The sequence below is a fragment of the Natator depressus genome, chromosome 28 (assembly GCF_965152275.1).
Source record: "Natator depressus isolate rNatDep1 chromosome 28, rNatDep2.hap1, whole genome shotgun sequence".
In the NCBI taxonomy this organism is placed as follows: Eukaryota; Metazoa; Chordata; order Testudines; family Cheloniidae; genus Natator; species Natator depressus.
This window is the reverse complement of record NC_134261.1, coordinates 2,100,383-2,119,680: the sequence shown is the minus strand read 5'-3', so window position 1 is coordinate 2,119,680 and position 19,298 is coordinate 2,100,383. Positions and strand designations below refer to the sequence as shown.

The following is a 19,298-nucleotide window of genomic DNA, read 5'->3' as shown; positions in this document are numbered from 1 at the left end:
GTGTGTGTGTGTGTGTCGGGGTGTGACGCAGGCTGGGCGGTGTGTGTGTGTGTGTGTCGGGGTGTGACGCAGGCCGGGCGGTGTGTGTGTGTGTCGGGGTGTGTGTGTGTGTGTCGGGGTGTGACGCAGGCCGGGCGGTGTGTGTGTGTGTCGGGGTGTGTGTGTGTGTGTCGGGGTGTGACGCAGGCCGGGCGGTGTGTGTGTGTGTCGGGGTGTGTGTGTGTGTGTCGGGGTGTGACGCAGGCCGGCGGTGTGTGTGTGTGTCGGGAGGGCGGGGCCGGGGGCTGATGTCAGCGGGCCGGGAGCGGAGCCTTCACACGCCAGCGGCGGGCGCGGGGCGGGACGGGCCGGGCCGGCGCCTCCATCTTGGGCTGCAGCGGCCGCGGGGAGCCAGGTACCGACCCCCCCGCGGGCCCCCCCGGCTCGCGCCCCCCCCCTGCGGCGCCCGGGGGCCCCCCCGCGCCCCCCCCACTTCCCGCCGCGGCCCGTCACCCCCCCGGGACCCCCCCCGCCCCCCCGCGTCCGTCGCCCCCCCGCGGCCACCCCGTCACCCCCCCCGGGCCCCCAGTGCCCCCCCGAACCGCCCCGCAACACCCCGCTCGATTCCCAGCCCCCGTCTTGCCCCCCGGGACCCTCCCGTGTCAGTCATCCCCCCCAGCCCCCCCGCGCCCCCCCCGCGCCCCTCTCCTCCTGGGGACCCCTGTGTCCCTCACCCCTCTGCGGGCCCCCCCCAGCGCCCGCCACCCCCCATTCCCCCCCCGCGACACCGCTCTCCCCCCGCATGACTCCCAGCACCCGTCACCCGCCCCCCCCGAGACCCCCCTGCACACCCCCGTCTCCCCCAGCACCCGTCACCCCCCTGCACACGCTGCTTCCCCCCCCCACCCCATCACTCTCGGAGCCTCCCCACTCCTCCCCCTGTCACCCCCCCCGCACCCCTCTGTTACACTTTGTCCCTTCCAGTACCCCTTGGACCCCCACCTCCCCCCGCCAGCGGGCGTGAGCAGCACTGCCCCCCTCCTCGGGCCCGACCCTGTTCCCCCCACACCCCGGTATCCCCCCGCCCCTCGCTTCCCTCTGCCGGCACACGTAGGCCTGGGACCCCCCCCGAGTCATTCCCCTACTTCCCCCCCAGCACCCCACGTCCCCCCCACTTCCCCCTGTCCTCCCAGATGTCCCCCCGCACCCCACGTCCCCCCCTATTTCCTCCTGTCACCCCTGACGTCCCCCCCCCGTGCCCCACGTCCCCCCCTGCTTCCCCCAGTGCCCCACGTCACCCTCCGTCACCCCCCTACTTCTCCCCAGCACCCCGTCACTCCCCGTCCGGCCCCGCAGGACTCCCCCCCAGCTACTCCCAGGGGTCCCAAAGAGGTCACTAGTGCGGGGGGGGGGGTCCCCCAGCTTGCCTCCCCCGTGGGAAAGTGCAGGGGGAGGTCAGGGCACTTGGGGATCCCCTGGCAGGGGCAAGGGGGTGTCCGGGCTGGGGAGGGCAGGGCAGGGCCCTGCCGGGGGAGGTTATGGGGTGTGTATGGAGACCAGTGGGGGGAGGATCCAGGCCAGTGCCCCCCTTGCACTCCCATGCCCACCCAATCACACCCCTCTCCCCCACTGTCACACCCCCCTCGCTGCTACCATCCCCTTCCTCCCCCCTGCTGTCGCGCCCCCCACTTCCCCACTGCCTCCCCCAGCCACACCCCCCGGTACATCCCCCTAAAGCAGCCCCCTGTATGCCCCGCTGCACCCCCTAATGCAGCCCCCTATACACTGCACCTACCTCAGTGCAACCCACCATAACCCTCAAAGCAACCCCCCCGGCAGCCACCCCCCACAAACCCCACTGCCCTCTTCCCTTCTAACTTCCCCGCTCCCCGATTCTCCCCCATACATCCTCCCCCGGCCCTGCTGGCCCCTCACGGGACCCCTTGTGCGCTGCCTCCCCCCCCGTACCCCCCACTGCACCTCTCCCATATCCCAGGTGCCCCCATAGCCTCCTGCAACCCCTCCCTTGTACCCCCACCCCGACTGTACCCCCTGCACCCCCAGTGCCTGCTACAACCGCTCCCTTGTACCCCCACCCCACTGTACCCCCTGCGCCCCCACTTCCACTGTGCCCCCCCCATACCCTCTCACCTTCGCACCATCCCCTCGTCGCCCTAATCCCCATCACACACACCTGGGGCAATGGCCGTGACCTACAACCCTCTCCCTCACACCCGCTTCGCCCCCACAAGGCACACCCGGCCCATGGGGTCATTTCCCACCCCCCACAAACACAGTCATTGCCTGCATCCCTCATGCCCCCCCACCCCATGGTCCTTCCCCACGCCGCTCACCGCCCCACACCGCTCACCCACACTGCTCACACACACCCCGTACCCACAACCCTCACTGCCCTACACCCTCACACGCACCTTTACCCTAACCGCTCACACCCCTTACTGCCCTATGCCCCCCTACACACCCCCTTCCCCTATACATACATCCTTCACCCTCACACCTTTCACCCCTCACACACACTCCGTACCCGCAACCCACACTGCTCACACACACCCCGTACCCTCACCTCCCTACACCCTCACGCACACCCCGTACCCACAACCCTCACCTCCCTACACCCTCACACGCACCTTTACCCTAACCGCTCACACCCCTTACTGCCCTATGCCCCCCTACACACCCCCTTCCCCTATACATACATCCTTCACCCTCACACCTTTCACCCCTCACACACACTCCATACCCACAACCCACACTTCTAACACACACCCCGTACCCTCACCTCCCTACACCCTCACGCACACCCCGTACCCACAACCCACGCTGCTCACGCACACCCCGTACCCACACCCCTCACCGCCCTACACCCTCACCCCCCTTTCACCTCGTACACACCCCCACCGCCCTACACCCCTCACGCACACCCCTTCACTCCCTTACGAAGGCCCCTCACCCCCCATTGCCCTGATGCATGTCCCTCCAACACAAACACAGCCGTCACGCACCCCCCCCTCGGCCCACTCCCCTCATGCGCACCCCATGGCCCGTTACACCCCTCCTCTCCGTGCATGGTGGATGGGTGGTGGGGGGCGAGGGGCGGCTCAAGCCAGGGCCTGGTGTTGTGGTTGTCCTTAGAAATTAATTGCTAACGGGCCCTTGTGACTCTGTGTGTGTGAGTGTGAGAGAGAGTGCGTCGCCATGTGTGTTTGTGCGTTGCTGGTCGTATGTATGACACACTGCCGTGTGTGTGCGCCGTGCTGTGTGTGTCTGGGCAGTACCGTGGACGGGCGTGCGGGTACGGTGCCGAGGGTGATCGTGTGTGTGGGGGGGCTGTGTGTGTCTGGGTGTGTGCGCGCGCCTGTGATTGTGTATGCATTGCCATGTCTGTGCAGTGTCGTGTGTGTAGTGCGTGTGTGTGTGATGCTTGCGGGTCCGTGCGGTGCTTGTGGGTCTGTGCGGTGCTGCGTGCTTGTGGGTCTGTGCGGTGCTGCATGTGTGTGTAATGCTTGTGGGTCTGTGCGGTGCTGCGTGTGCGCAGTGTCAAGTGTGAGTGTGTGTCTGTGGGGTGCCGGTTGTGTGCGCGTCTGTGGGGTGCCAAGTGTGATTGAATGTATGCAGTGCCGTGTGGGGTGCCGTGTTCTTGTGTGTCTGTGCAGTGCTGTGTGTGTGGCAACGGAGGGTGTGAGTTTGTGCGGTGCTGGTGTTCGTGCGCGCTGCGCTATGGGGCCTGGGAGGGCCAGGAAGCAGGACAAGGCCGGGGACCAGGGAGTAGGGCCGAGGACCGGGTGGGGGGGGGACCAGGGACCGGGCAGGTGGGGAGGGGTCAGAGGGTGCCAGGAGCCACATGGGGGTGGGGGACAGCTGGGGCAGGACTGAAGAGCAAGTGGGGCAGGGGGGTATATGGGACCAGTGGGGCGGGGGATATGGCTCCAGTCTGAGCAGCAGGGACATTTGGGCCCATCTGACTGCCCCCCCACCCCGGCCGGTCCCGTGTCCCCCCCCGCTGTGTATGTGTGTGTGGGGTTTCTTCTGAGGACAGGCGGTGTGTGTGGCGGGGTGTCAGAGAGAGGGGGGTGGTCTCCATTCCTCAGCACCCCTCTATTCCAACCCCCGGGCCCAGACACGGCTCCGGCCGCTGGCCAGGCAAGCCGGGGGGCCGGGGTGGGGGGCCCTGGATCTCTCTTTTGTCCACGGTCCCCTTTCCGCCCCCTTGGTCTCCTCCCGCTTCCATCCCCCTGCTCTGCCCCGGTCCCTATGATTCAGGCCTCCTGCGTTTCCCGTCTCCACGGAAAACAGCAGCCGAGTAGACCCCGCCACGGGGCCCCGTCCCCGCCTGGCTTCCCCCCGCGGCCTTGCCCGGCTCTGGCTGGTAGAGAGCAGGCCACGGATCCGCGATACCAGCCACGATCCCCCGCGGGTTCCGGGCGTGCGGGTCGGGAGGAGCGGGAAGGGCCGGCGTAAAATCCCCACAAAGAGCTTGGGACGATTTTCCCCCGCCCAGAAACTTTGTGAGAGCGGAGAATCAGGGGGACTTGTGAAAAATCATCCAAAAACGACCCGTCGCTGAGATGCGGCTGCCTCTGGGGCGGGCGGCTGGTTATACATGGACCCCACGACCAGCACTGATATGCAGCCACCTCTGGGGTAGGACAGCTGGCTATACACGGACCCCACGCCCAGCACTGAGATGCAGCCACCTCTGGGGCGGGCGGCTGGTTATACACGGACCCCACGCGCAGCACTGATGTGCAGCCACCTCTGGGGTGAGGCGGCTGTTTTATACCGGGATCCCTCGCACCGCACTGCAGCACCGGGCTCAGGGCTGACTGCCGGGGTAGGGGGGGAGAGTGCCCCCTGCTGAGCCCACCGCCGCTCTCCCTGCAGCACCCCGGGTCTCCCATCTTCTTCGTGATCCAGCTGCTCGCTGATGAATGGTGAGATCAGCCTGGATCCCCGGCCAGGGCCGGGGCGGCAGGCGGCCAAAAGAGAGGAGTTTAAGATATTCCAGATGTATGGGATGAGGAATGGCAGAGATTGGTTTTGTTTACAACATGTTTGAAAGTCACCCCAGTGTGAGGCTATCCTAGTGCAAAAGCAGTTCACAGGCGGCTCGTGAGCGCTTGATCTGTGTCGGTCGCGTGTGTGTGTGTCTCTCCCTTTGGGAGGGAGCATGTGTGCACGCGTGTGCAGGTTGGTGCTTGCGCGCGTGTGTTCGTGGGTGCGCCTTTACGTCTCTTCAGCGGGAGGGCAGATGGGAACGAGTGTGGATTTGCGCATGCACGCTGGGTGGGTTTGTGAACGAGTGTGTGTTTGTGGGTGTAGCGTGGGCGTGTACAATGTGAGTGTGTTTGGGCATGTGCTGTGGGTGTGCTTGTGAGTGTGTGTATGTGGATAAGTGTGCCTTTGTATAGTGGGCATGTGAATGGGTGTGTTTGTGAGTGAGGCTGTATTTGGGTGTGTACCATGTATGGGTGTGTTGGTGAATGTGTGCCCTGGTTTGTACAATGGGTATGCAAACAGGAGTGTTTGTCAGTGAGTGTATTTGTGTATGTACAACATGACCGAGTGTGAATGAGTGTATGTGTGTGTGTTTTACAGTGTACCTGTGAATAAGTGTGCAACTGTGTATTCAGTTGGTATGCTTGCAAGTAGGGTGAGTGTGTTTGAGTGTACAATGAATGTTTGTGTGTGAACGCCGTGGATGGGTGCGTGTGCGTGGTTGTCAGTGTATGGTGTCTGGGTGTGTACACTACAGGTGTGTATGCTTGTGAATGTATGTTCTGATGCGTTGGTGTGTACAGTGTAGTAACGTTGTGTTTGTGTGTCAAGAGTGTGCGTTTGTGTGGGTGTACAGCATAGAAATGAGTGTGTGTGTTTGTGTATTTGGAGTGTATGCAGTGTAGAGGTAATATGGGGTAGAGGTATTGAGTGTCTGTGTATAGAGAGGATTGGGAAGTGTGTGTATGATATAGGCCTACAAGTGTGTGTTGGTGAATTAGTGTGTGTCTGGGTGTGTTGGTGAGGGTGTGCATGTTACATGTGTACAGCGGGTGAGTCTCTTATTGTGTGTGATGCCACAGGAGTGTAAAGTCTTATTGAACTGTACTGTGTCCGATTGTCCGTGTTTGCTATGCTGTATCCCATGTGTTTATGTGACAACACGGGTGTGTGCCAACATCTCGGTGTGCCGCTGTGCGGTTGTGTACAGCATCAGTGGGTGTGGTGCTTGGCATGGGTCTGTCAGTACAGTGTGTGTGTGTGTGCGCGCGCACGGTGTAGGGGTTGTCTGTGCCGTGTGTGAGTGTACTCTGTGTGGGTGTGAGAGAGGAGATTTGCAGTTTGTGTTTGTACAGTGTGTTTATGGGAGGTTGTCTGTACAGTGTGTGTGTCTATGCACTGTGTATACTGTGTGTGTGTGTGATATCACACCCCTCCTTTTAAAAGGGGCATTTTGCTTGGAGAACATTTTTGTAGGGGCTGTTTCTTTAACGCAGGTCCCAGCTGGATCACGGGGTTGACATGGGAAGGGGCCTGGTGACGTCACAGCCAGTTCAGCCAACGAGTATCCAGGTGAGCCGAGTGCATCCCCTTGCTTGCATCCTATTGGCTCAGGCGGGGGTGTGATGCGGGTGACGGGCTGTCAGAATTCTGTCCTGGCCAGGTTAAAGGTCTTTCCCCTGCCAAGACCTGGGTTCTGGGGCCGTTACCCCAGCAACAGCGGGTGACACCCTCATCCCCAGAGAGCAGGTCTCCTCCCGCTGTTGGGGACGTCATAGGCTGTTGCCATGGGGACCGCCTGACCCTGCTCTCCGGTCCTGGCAGGTAGGTGAGGGAGGAAGCAGATCTGTCAGCCGCCTTGGCTGGAGCGGGGAAGGGAAGGGGAAAAACGGCAGTTTGGGGTTTCTATGGCAATGCGTAGTTTTAGGTAAAGGGTTTTGTTCCTGGGTCCATTCGATGGAGGGCTGGTTTCTGCAGCGAGGGGTTGACGTGGTCGGGAGAGATTTAACGGCCCCAGATTTCCAGCACCGCTGTGACGGGGATGCCCCCGATGCTGTCAGACTGTACTTGGCATGTACGCCTCATGTCCTGAGCCTGTATATCTCGTGTCCGCCCCCAACGACGTCAGACTGTATTCCTCATACACACCCCAGTCACATCATTCTGTACCTGACACACCCCCAATTATGTCAGACTGTGCCTGAACATACACCCCTATTACATCACACTGTACCTCTGAGAGACAGACCGATTACAGCAGACTGTACCTGACGTATACAGCGGTGACATCACACTGTACTCGACACATACAACTCAGTCGTCAGATTGTACCTGACCCACACACGCCAATTACATGAGATTGTACTTGGCACATACATCCCAGTTATGTCCGATTGTACCTGGCACATACACCCTAATTACATTACATTCTATCTAATGTCTACACCCTAATTACTTTTGATGGTATTGTGACACACACGCACACCAGTTAAAGCACACATTTTTACCACATGCTATTCAAAAGGTGTGCCCTGACTGTGTCGGACTGACACACACACACACCAAATACATCACACTGTAGCTGACGCGCATCCCAGAAACATCACACTGTACGTAAAACTTATCCCAGACCGGCCTTGCGTCAAATGAGACACACACCAACTTCATCAGACTGCACCTGGGGACCTCCACCCCCCCCACCCACCCCCGGTTACATCAGAATGTAGGTGTGATACACCTTCCCCTATCTCTAATTGCTTCTGACTGTCCCTGGGACAAACATACACACCGTTTGCATCAGACTGTAGGTGGGATACACCTCCTCCCCATCTTTGATTGTCCTTGACTGTATTGGGGCCCACACACTTCTCCCCCCCCCCCCCGCAGTTACATCAGATGGTAGGTGTGATACACCTCCTCCCCATCTCTGATTAGCTTCGACTGTAAACAGCCTGGTTACCTCAGAGTGTACCTTTTCTTCCACCTGTGATTACTTCTGACTGTACCTGGGGAAACAACGCGCCCCCCCCCCGTACTAATCAGCATGTAGCTGTGATATACCTCCCTGACGTCTCTTGATTAACTCTGACTGTACCTTGTGGGGGGGGAGACACCCCCCCCATTTATATCCGAGTGTAGCTGCGACGCATCACCCACCTCAACTCTGATTATATCCGATTGTAAACCACCCCCCCTTCCGAATTTTAATCCGAACATAGCCCGTGGTACAGCTCCCCACCGTCTCCAATTAGCTCTGGCTGTATCTGGGACACGCACACCAGTTACGTCACGGTGTAGCTGGGCTACCCCTCCCCCCCCCCCCCCCGGTCTCGGAGCCCGTACCACTGACACGCACCCGCCTCTCCGGTTTCTAACACGTATCCAGCCGCTCCGCCAGCCTCTGCCTGTGACCCATTTGCCTCGATTCGTTGCACCGTGCGGGTGCCGCTGGCCGGTGACAGTGTGGCGGAAGGTTTTGTTTGGCTGCTGGGGATTTTTGGCGTGTGTGTGTGTGTCCATGTGTGTCTGTGTGTGTGTGTGTGTGTGTGTCCGCCTGGCTGGGCCCCTCCAGCGTCAGGCCGCGATGTTAATGTAACGCGACGGCAGCTCGGCTGAGATCCCAGGCTGTCTCCGGAAAGACGCTGGGGTCTTTTTCCACCCCCGCCCCCCTCACCGCAGTGTTTGCTTAGCCGGTGGGACGCGTTCCTTCGGAGCCCCACGGGAGGGGGGAAGGGGGGAGGCTCCCTCTGAATTCAGCCGGGAGCTGGAGCCGCCCCTTAATTAGTAACATGTTATCCACCATGTGACCTTGGTACAGGACTCCTGGGTTCTTTCACCGGCTCTGGGAGGGGAGTGGGGGCTAGTGGTTAGAGCGGGGGGGTGGGGGCTGGGAGCCAGGACTCCTGGGAGGGGAGTGGGATCTGGTGGGTTAGAGCAGTGGGGGGCTGGGAGCCAGGACTCCTGGGTTCTCTCCCCAGTTCTGGGAGGGGAGTGAGGGCTAGTGGTTAGAGCAGGGGGGACTGGAAGCCAGGACTCCCGGGTTCTTTCCCCGGCTCTGGGAGGGGACTGAGGTCTAGTGGTTAGAGCAGGGGGGCTGGGAGCCAGGACTCCTGGGTTCTTTCCCCAGCTCTGGGAGAGGAGTGGGGGCTAGTGGTTAAAGCAGAGGGACTGGGGGCTAGGACTCCTGGGTTCTCCTTCGAGTGATATGCTCAGAAAAATCTCTTCCCCTCTGTGCCTCAGTTTCCCCATCTATAAAATTCGGCTGGCTGTCCATCCTCCTTCCAGGTGGGGGCTTCATTCATTAATTCCCTTCTGAGACCAGGGGAAGGAAGGTGCTCCCCTATAAATAACCCCGAGTAATTCACTGGTCGCTGGGCCAGTGTGCAGCCACTACGGATCATCTCTTTGTCCTTTGTATGTACAGCCCCTTGCGCAAATGGGAGCCGGGTGACTGGGGCTCCCAGGTGCTGCCCCAAGGCAGTATTAATCATAATTAATTAAATGTTCCTAGAGTCTCAGTTACCCGAGCCCTACCAGTCCCCCATGTTAGCCCCTTCTGTGCCAGTCCACCCTTGTAAGGGCCCATTCGTTAATAATTTTATGATTTAATTATCAGTTGTTTTTGGAGGCCATGCACCCTGAGTACTAGCACACTGGACTGGGGCTCAGGACACGTGAGCCAGGGATAGAACCCAGGAGTCCTGTCGCTGGCCAAGTCGCTTTCCCCGCGCTGTGCCTCAGTTTCCCCCTGTTTAATACAGCGATCTCTTTCCAACATTTAACCACCGGAAGATGCACAGAGTCGTCAGCTCAAGGAAGTCTCCACAGAGCAGTGAAAGACGGAGGCAGCTGGGTTTTAACTGGCAGGCGGCGGAGCCTAGTGAGTGGAGCACTGGGCTGGGATTCTGGACGACCTGTGTTCTCTGTATTTTTCTGACTTGTGTGGGGGGGAAATTCACTGCAAAAAAAAACTTGGCCAGGGTGGGGCAACTGGGAGAGACAAATGCGGAGGTTTGGGCTAGGAAGAGACTGGTCGTCGAATCCAGGCCCCTCTGATCCGGGAAACCCTGATCCTGCTTCACCCTCGCGCTGAACCTTGAGTGTTTAAACCCTCCCGAATTAGCTTCATAATTGCGGGATTTTAAACATGGTCCTTGGTGTGTTTTTTTTGTTTGTTTTTCTGGGATCTGGGCCCGTAGCTGGGTCCTTTTTCCCAGCGTTTTCTCTCCCAATGACAAAAGCTTTCATCCAATGACTCCAGGAGCTGGGGCTTTAATAGAAAATGAAAACCATCCGATTAGTTCAGTGCCGCTCCCCAGACACCCCCAGAGCATGATGCAATGAGAGTGATTGGTGTGTGATGCCCCCTGCTCCATGATCAGTCAGACTGCTACCCTGGTTTACAGAGCGGGGAAACTGAGGCACGGGGCGGGGTGGGATTCACCCAGGGGCATAAAATGAGGAACAGAACCCAGGAGTCCTGGCTCCCAGCCCCCCTGCTCTGACCACCATCCCCCACTCCCCTCCCAGAGCCAGGGAGCGAACCCAGGAGTCCTGGCTCCTAGGCCCCCCCGGCTCTAACCGACCATCCCCCACTCCCCTCCCAGAGCAGGGGAGAGAACCCAGGAGTCCTGGCTCCCAGCCCCCCCTGCTCTAACCCACCAGCCCCCACTCCCCTCCCAGAGCCGGGGAGAGAACCCAGGAGTCCTGGCTCCCAGCCCCCCGCTGTAGCTGTGGGTCTCAGCAGCTAACCCTTGGTGTCTCCCCACAGAGGATTCTGTCCGGGGAGAAGCAGAGCCGAGGAGCCGTGGGGCAGGAAGCTGTAGTCGATGAGGGCACCTCCCACAGGTAAGGGGCAATTAATCCTGGCTAGGCCCCTCTGCCCGGGTCTCCGTGGCAACGCTGGCTGGATCTAGAGCCCCTTGTGGTTTGTTCTAGACCCGGTCTCCACTGTAAGGCGCGCTCACGATTTGGCCTGGGAGGGAGGTGTCCTAGGTGGGGGCGGAGGTGGGGTGAATTCCCCCCCCCATCCCAGAGCCTCCCTGCCAATGGGCCTCCTGTAGGGGTCGCCGGCTCCCCTCCGGCCCCAGGGTGGGGACTGGTTGGCTCAGGGGGGCAGGGAATGGGGCAGGGGCCTGTCCCCTCTAGGGGGCGCTGGCTCCCCTCCGGCCCCAGGGCGGGGACTGGCTGGCTCAGGGGGGCGGGGAATGGGGCAGGGACCTGTCCCCTGTAGGGGTCGCCGGCTCCCCTCCGGCCCCAGGGCGGGGACTGGCTGGCACGGGGGGGTGGGGAATGGGGCAGGGGCCTGTCCCCTCTAGGGGGCGCCGGCTCCCATCCGGCCCCAGGGCGGGGACTGGCTGGCTCGGGGGGGTGGGGAATGGGGCAGGGGCCTGTCCCCTCTAGGGGGCGCCGGCTCCCATCTGGCCCCAGGGCGGGGACTGGCTGGCTCGGGGGGGGGTGGGGAATGGGGCAGGGGCCTGTCCCCTCTAGGGGGCGCTGGCTCCCATCCGGCCCCAGGGCGGGGACTGGCTGGGTTTTTCAGAACGGGGGATCTCCAGTCCCTCTTCAATTCTCACCCCCAGTTTTGGGGACTCTCTTCCTTGGGGACCATGGGAAGGGGAGATCCAGGATTCGTGGGAAGGGGAAGGAGGGAGGAGGACGAGGAGATGGGCAGGGGAAGGAGGGAGGAGCAGGAGGGGACATGCAGGGGGAGGAGGAGGAGACATGCAGAGGAAGGAGAGGAGGAGGGGAGAAGGAGGGGAAGGAGGGATGAGGGGACCAGCAGAGGGAGGAGAGGATGAGGGGAGAAGGAGGGATGAGGGGACGGCAGAGGGAGGGGAGGAGGGATGAGGGAGGATGAAGGAGGGATGAGGGGACAGGAGAGGAGGAGGAGGAAGGGGGAAGGAGGGATGAGAGGGGGAGGAGGAAGAGGGATGGAAAAGAGGGATGGAAGGAGGGATGAGAGGAGGGGGGGACGGGTAGAGGGGGGGAAGGAGGGATGAGAAGGAGGGATGGGAAGGAAGGATGAGGGGTCAGACACAGGAAGGAGGGATGAGGGATCAGGAAGAGGAAGGAGAGATGAGAGGAAGGAGGAGGAGGAGGGATGAGGGAGGGATGAGGGGTTAGGCAGAGGAAGGAGGGATGAGAGGAGGGGGGAGGAGGAGGGATGGGAAGGAGGGATGAGGGGTCAGGCAGAGGGAGGAGGAGGAGGGGGGATGGGAAGGAGGGATGAGGGGTTAGGCAGAGGAAGGAGGGATGAGAGGAGGAAGGATGTGGAGGAGGGATGGGAAGGAAGGATGAGGGATCAGACACAGGAGGGAGGGATGGGAAGGAGGGATGAGGGGTCAGGCAGAGGAAGGAGGGATGAGAGGAGGAAGGAGGAGGAGGGATGGGGATCAGGGATGAGGGATCAGGCAGGGGGAGGAGGGATGAGAGGTCAGGCAGAGGAAGGAGGGATGAGGAGGAGGGATGGGGAGGAGGGATGAGGGGTCAGGCAGAGGAAGGAGGGAGGAGGAGGAGGGGTGAGGGGTCAGGCAGGGGAGGGAGGGAAGGAGGGATGAGAGGAGGAGGAGGGATGGGAAGGAGGGATGAGGGGTCAGGCAGAGGAGGGAGGGAGGGATGGGAAGGAGGGATGAGGGGTCAGACAGGGGAGGGAGGGAGGGATGAGAGGAGGGAGGAGGAGGAGGGATGGAAAGGAGGGATGAGGGGTCAGGCAGAGGGAGGAGGGATGAGGAGGGGGGAGGGATCAGGCAGAGGAGGGAGGAGGAGGAGGGATGGGGAGGAGGAGGAGGGATGGGGAGGAGGGAGGAGGGGTCAGGCAGGGGAGGGAGGGAGGGATGGGAAGGAGGGATGAGGGATCAGGCAGAGGAAGGAGGGATGAGAAGAGGGGGGAGGAGGAGGGATGGGAAGGAGGGATGAGGGGTCAGGCAGGGGAGGGAAGGAGGGATGAGAGGAGGAGGAGGGATGAGGGATCAGGCAGAGGAAGGAGGGATGAGAGGAGGGAGGAGGAGGAGGGATGGGAAGGAGGGATGAGGGGTCAGACAGGGGGAGGAGGGATGGGAAGGAGGGATGAGGGATCAGGCAGAGGAAGGAGGGATGAGAAGAGGGGGGAGGAGGAGGGATGGGAAGGAGGGATGAGGGGTCAGGCAGGGGAGGGAAGGAGGGATGAGAGGAGGAGGAGGGATGAGGGATCAGGCAGAGGAAGGAGGGATGAGAGGAGGGAGGAGGAGGAGGAGGGATGGGAAGGAGGGATGAGGGGTCAGACAGGGGAGGAGGGAGGGATGAGGGAGGGAGGGAAGGAGGGATGAGGGGTCAGGCAGGGGGAGGAGGGATGGGGAGGAGGGATGAGGGGTCAGGCAGAGGAAGGAGGGATGAGAGGAGGGAGGAGGAGGGATGGGAAGGAGGGATGAGGGAGGGAGGGAAGGAGGGATGAGGGGTCAGGCAGGGGGAGGAGGGATGGGAAGGAGGGATGAGGGATCAGGCAGAGGAAGGAGGGATGAGAGGAGGGAGGAGGAGGAGGGATGGGAAGGAGGGATGAGGGGTCAGACAGGGGGAGGAGGGATGAGGGATCAGGCAGAGGAAGGAGGGATGAGAAGAGGGGGGAGGAGGAGGGATGGGAAGGAGGGATGAGGGGTCAGGCAGGGGAGGGAAGGAGGGATGAGAGGAGGAGGAGGGATGAGGGATCAGGCAGAGGAAGGAGGGATGAGAGGAGGGAGGAGGAGGAGGAGGGATGGGAAGGAGGGATGAGGGGTCAGACAGGGGAGGGAGGGAGGGATGAGAGGAGGAGGAGGAGGGCGGGAGGCCGGAGCCGGCTGGCTGGCTGGCTGACTGACTGACTCTCAGGGTCCGGCCTGCCCTTTCCCTGACCCGGCCCCGGCCCCGGCCCCACTCGCCCCCTGCCTGGGGGGCGGGAGGGGCTGGGCACGGCCGGTGCCAGGCCGGCGCAGGTGGCCCCTGGGGCTGGTCGGGTGCCCGGGGGCGGGGCGGGAAGCGGCCGTGGGGCCGGCCCAGCTCCTCGCTGCTAATCGCAGCTGGCACCGGCCCCTGCTTCCCTCAGCCATTTTAGCTGCCAGCTGGGAATCCCTGTGCAAAATGGCTCCCGCCCGGAGGGAGGAGTGGCCCCGAGCCAGTGGGCACGGCCACCGGCCTCCCTGCACCCGGCCTGGCCCCACCGGCGGCCCCCTGCACCCCTGGCCCGGCCCCACAGACGCCAACCCCAGCGTCTCGCCCGGCCCCACAGACAACGAACCGCCCCCCCTGCTCAGCCCGACTGACGCCAACCCCGGCCCACGGCCTGGCCCGACTGACGCCAACCCGCACCCTCGGCCTGACCGGCGCCGACCCCCAACCTAGCCTGACCCACATCCCCAGCCCGGCCTGACCCACGCCAGCCCTGGCCCGACCCGGCCTGACCCACGCCAAGCGGCACCCACTGCTCGGCCTGACCAACGCCAACCGCGGCCTGGCCTCACTGACGCCAACCCGCACCCCCGGCCTGAGCAGCGCCGACCCCCAGCCCGGCCTGACCCACGTCCCCAGCCCGGCCTGACCCACGCCAGCCCTGGCCCGACCTGACCCATGCCAACCGGCACCCCCTGCTCGGCCTGACCAATGCCAGCCCTGGCCTGTGGCCTGGCCCGACTGACGCCAACCCGCACCCATGGCTTGACCGGCGCCGACCCCCAGCCCAGCCTGACCCACGCCAACCGGCACCCCGAGCTCAGCTCGACCAGCCCCGGCCCTTGGCCCTGCCCGACTTACACTGACCTGCACCCCCGGCTCCACCCACACGGGCCTGACCCACACCAACCTCTGACCCATGATGCCGACCCCCAACTCCCATCTCTGAGGGATAGGCTGTGAAGACACAGCGCCCCTTGGGGCGGGGGGGAACGTTGCAGGATTGGGGGCACTGGGTGAGTTTGTGGGGAGCTCACTACACCAGTGCCCCAGCTGCTGCCACTTTGGGCCGTAGGGTGGGCGCCAGCCCCAATTTAGCACAAACCACACTGCCCTGCAGCTCTAACTGCTAGAACCCACTCCCCTCCCAGAGCCGGGGAGAGAACCCAGGAGTCCTGGCTCCCAGCCCTCCCGCTCTAACCACTAGCCCCCGCTCCCCTCACGCCTGTCTCTCCCTCCCCAGCTCTGTGGCCCCGCCATGGCCCCGGTGCTGGAGCTCTCGGACGCCGCTCACGCCCGCTGCCTGCTGGTGGAGCTGAATGAGCAGCGGCTGCGGGGCCAGTTCTGCGACGTCACCATCATCGCCGAAGACACCAAGTTCCCGGCCCACAAGAACGTGCTGGCGGCTTCCAGCCCCTACTTCAAGGAGGTGCTGTCGGACGAGCCGGCCGGCTGCCAGCCGGCCCAGGTGCTGGAGCTGCCCGACATCCAGGCCGGGGTCTTCTCTGACATCCTCAACTTCATCTACCGCTCCCGCCTCTCGGTGCCCAGCCCGGCCGCCGCCCAGCAGATCGGAGCCGCCGGGCGCCGCCTCGGCATCTCCTGGCTGGAGAACCTGGACCCCGCCGCACAAGCCAAGGAGATGAGCGAGCCCTGGAGCCCCGAGGCCGCCGGAGACACCTCGGCCTCCTCCCCGAGATCCTGCGCCTCTCCCGTGGACCTGACCTGCCCGTCGCGGCCGGCCGCCAGCCCCGTCTGCCTCCAGGAGCCGGCCCGGCCGCCCAGCCCGCAGCAGGAGGTGGACAATGAAACCGAGACAGCGAAGATCCTCTACGCCCTGAGCACGGCGCCCGCCGAGCCGGGCGCCACAGACTGGGAGCGGGAGCCTGGCGCCGGAGACCCCCCCGCCGCCGGGAGCGAGCCGGCGCCCTCCTCTTCCTCGCCGGCGGGCAGCGCCTTCCACTGCGGGCTCTGCAGCCGCTCCTTCGCCACGCCGGCCGCCCTGAGCCTCCACCTCAAACTGCACCGGAGCCGGCGCTCCCTCTCCTGCCGCCACTGCGGCAAGAGCTTCATCCACGTCAAGCGGCTGCAGACGCACGAGGTGCTCTGCAAGGAGGCGGGCGAGGAAGAGGAGGAGCCGGCGGCAGCGGGCGGCTCGGAGGCGCCGGCCCCGCTTCCTCCCGCCGCTCCGGCGCTGCCCAAGCCGGCGTCTTCCAAGAAAGGGCTCCTCTTCCGCCACCGGGCCCTGCAGCGGCTGGAGTACATCCCGGAGCAGGACCACTTCGTCAAGGTGGTGGACGGGCACGTCATCTACTTCTGCACCGTCTGCGAGCGCTCCTACATGACCCTCTCCAGCCTCAAGCGCCACTCCAACGTCCACTCCTGGCGGCGCAAGTACCCCTGCCGCTACTGCGAAAAAGTCTTCGCCCTGGCCGAGTACCGCACCAAGCATGAGGTGTGGCACACCGGCGAGCGCCGGTACCAATGCATCTTCTGCTGGGAGACCTTCGTCACCTACTACAACCTGAAGACCCACCAGAAGGCCTTCCACGGCATCAACCCGGGGCTCATCTCCTCCGAGAAGACGCCCAACGGGGGCTACAAGCCCCGGCTCAACGCCCTCAAGCTTTACCGCCTCTTGCCCATGCGCTCCCAGAAGCGGCCCTACAAGACGTACAGCCAGGGCCTGCTGCCGGAGGGCCTGCTGCTGCCCCCGCCGCAGCCCCTCCCCGTGGCGCTGGGCGAGGGGGACGCCGGCCCCGGCGGGGAGGCGGGGCCCGCCTTCGGGGCCGCCCAGGCCTTGGAGCCGCCCGAGGCCGAGCGATTCCTCCGGCCGGCGCTGGCCGAGCAGAGCGAGCCGGGGCCGCCCCCCTTGCCGGCGGAGGAGGCGCGGCGGGCGCCGGCGGAGGGCGAGGCCCCGTCGGTCATCGCCTACGGCCACCCGGCCTCCTCGGTCATTGTGCACAGCACCTCGGTGGTGCCGGCGGGAGGCGGGGGCGGCCAGGCCTCCTCGGTCATCACCTTCAACAGCGTGCCGGCCGCCCCCCGCCCCGCCCCGGCCGAGCCCCTCAAAAAACAAGTGCTGAAGGAATACATCCAAGCCCAGAAGGTGGCCGAGCAGGCCGCGGAGCAGGCAGGCGGCGGGGAGCCGCCCAAACCCCGCAGCCTGCGGCCCGGCCGCACCATGACCTACATGGCCAAGCCGGCCTACGTTGGGGCCGCCTCGGAGAGCCGCAGCGCCCCGCTGTGCCAGATCACGGTGCGCATCGGCGAGGAGGCCATCGTCAAGCGGCGCATCTCCGAGACCGACCTGATGCTGGACAAGAGCCCGCGGGGCCCCAAGCGCTTCGAGTTCGGGCCGGCCGAGAAAGCGGCTCCCGGCAAACGCGCCGGCGGCTCCTACGCCAACAACGAGAGCGGCGAGGAGGAGAGCGACCGAGACGCCGAAGACCATCTCTGGCGTCCATACTACACCTACAAGCCCAAGCGCAAGGCCTGCGGCTCCGGCGGGGCCGGCTCCGGTGTCCCCAAGGTGAAGCGGTCTTCCCGGTGGCGCCGCAAGCTGCGCTCCCTCCGCTGGATGAAGCGGGCGGAGAAGGAGGAGGAAGGGGAGGAGCCCAGCCCGGCGCCCGCCCCCGCCTCGCCCGTTCCCGGCGGCTCCGACGCCCCGGCGCCCGAGCCAGCGCACAAGGCCGGGCGCGGCAGCGCCGAGTGGAAGCACGAGTGCGGCGCCTGTGGCAAGCTCTTCTCGGCGCTGAAGAAGCTGCGGAAACACGAGCGGGTGCACGGGCGACCGGACAAGGACGATCCGGCGCCGGCGCCGGCCCACCGGGTGGGCCGCAAGCCCTCGGTCAAGTTCACCTGCACCCACTGCGCCAAGGTCTGCAAGACGGCGGCGGCCCTGAGCCGCCACGTGAAGCGGCATGAGGGGGAGAGCCGGGAGCCCGGCCCGCCCGCCATGACCACCGTCATCGCCTATTCCAAAAAGCCGGAGGAGCCGGAGCCGGCGCTGACGGCCGTCAAGGAGGAAATCACGCAGGAGATGCAGGTCTCATCGTCCAGCGGGGAGCCGCCGGCGGTGGAGGCCAGTCGGGCCCGCGCCGCCGGTCAGCCGGCCACGCCGGAGAGCCAGGGGGCAGCGCCGCCCCGGGAGGAAGAGGTGATTCCGCCGGAGAGGGGCGGGCCAGAGGAGGCGGCTGCCCCGCTCGCCGAAGCCACCACCAGCCGTGCCGAGCTGGCCCCGGCGCCGCCCGCCCCCCGGGCCGCCCTCTCCTTGCAAGACCCTGTCATCTCGCACACCAGCCCAGCCCCGGCGCCGCCCGACCAGGAGGAGGCGGGCGGCTACCCGGAGCGGTACCCGGTGCAGGAGTACCCCCTGCCCTTGCTGGCGCCGGGGGGCTGCCGGACCCGCAAGGAGGCGGAAGAGAAGCCTGCCTTCCTCGCCTACCCCAGCCCCGTCCCCTTCAACGCCGTGGGCAAGGCCGGAGACGGGGAGGGCAAGGTGAGCTTTTACCCCGACCCCTACCCGCTCATGTACGGGCACCAGCTCCTGGCCGCCTACCCGTACAACTTCACCAACCTGGCCGCCCTGCCCGTGGCGCTGAACATGGTCCTGCCGGACGACAAAGGCCAGCCCCTGCCGTTCCTGCCCAGCGTCTTCGGCTACTCGGTGAACCCGTGCCGCAACGAGGCCCAGGACGGGGCCGGGGCCAGCGGCGGGGCGGGGGGCGGGCCGGCCCTTCCCCGGGGGGGGGTCCGGGGGGAGCCCCCGGCCCCCGAGCGCCTGAAGAAGGGAAGTTTCCTGTGAGGGGCGGGGGGGGGCGGGGGAAGGTTGCCGGAGCTGGGCTCTGTGATATGGGGGGCGAGGCGCGCCGGAGCCGGGGCGGGGAGCGGAGGGAGGGGCTATCGAGGGCCCCCCCCCCCCCCCGGAAGTGTGATGTGAGGACCTGGGCTGTGAGCTGTCACTCCCAACGGAGCAGCCCTGCCCCCCAGTGACTTCCGGGGACCCCCTCCGTGATCCCCATGCCCTTCAGGCCCCTTACCCCTCGCAGTCCCCCGACCCCGAGGGGTGCCAGAGCCCCGGCCTCACAGCTGGCACATCTGGGGGGGAGGGGGGTTGTTACCCCAAGGGAGGGGCTCCCCCCATAACGCTGAGTGGGACCAATATGGGGGATGGGGTACCCCATATGCCCCCCAGAGAGTAAGGAGGTGGTTTGGAGCTGGAGGAGCCCAGCTGCGAGGGGGGGGCACTACAGTTTTCCCCTCCCAGAATGCACTGCAAATACCCCTACCCCCACTGCAGCCCGGCTTCCTGCCCCGGGCAGTCCCCCCACCTGCCGCTGTCCTCAGCTTCCTGTCCTGGGCCCCCCATTCCCCTGCCCCGGACACCCCATGCACCCCCCATT

The 19,298-nt window shown here is 64.5% G+C and overlaps 1 protein-coding gene across 6 annotated transcripts; it reads left to right on the top strand.

The window, feature by feature from the left end:
* The first annotated feature begins 269 nt into the window (after positions 1-269).
* Positions 270-18,700, top strand: ZBTB4 (zinc finger and BTB domain containing 4). Of its 6 annotated transcripts, none has more exons than XM_074941494.1 (5): positions 270-394; positions 6,492-6,567; positions 9,787-9,874; positions 10,766-10,842; positions 15,137-18,700. In XM_074941494.1, the coding sequence occupies exon 5, from the start codon at positions 15,152-15,154 to the stop codon at positions 18,698-18,700; it is 3,549 nt and encodes a 1,182-aa protein (XP_074797595.1). In that variant the 5' UTR covers positions 270-394; positions 6,492-6,567; positions 9,787-9,874; positions 10,766-10,842; positions 15,137-15,151. The 6 variants fall into 6 exon arrangements, with proteins under 6 accessions (XP_074797595.1, XP_074797596.1, XP_074797594.1 ...); XM_074941495.1 differs by having other exon boundaries at positions 9,756-9,874; XM_074941493.1 differs by lacking the exon at positions 9,787-9,874.
* The last annotated feature ends 598 nt before the right edge of the window (positions 18,701-19,298 follow it).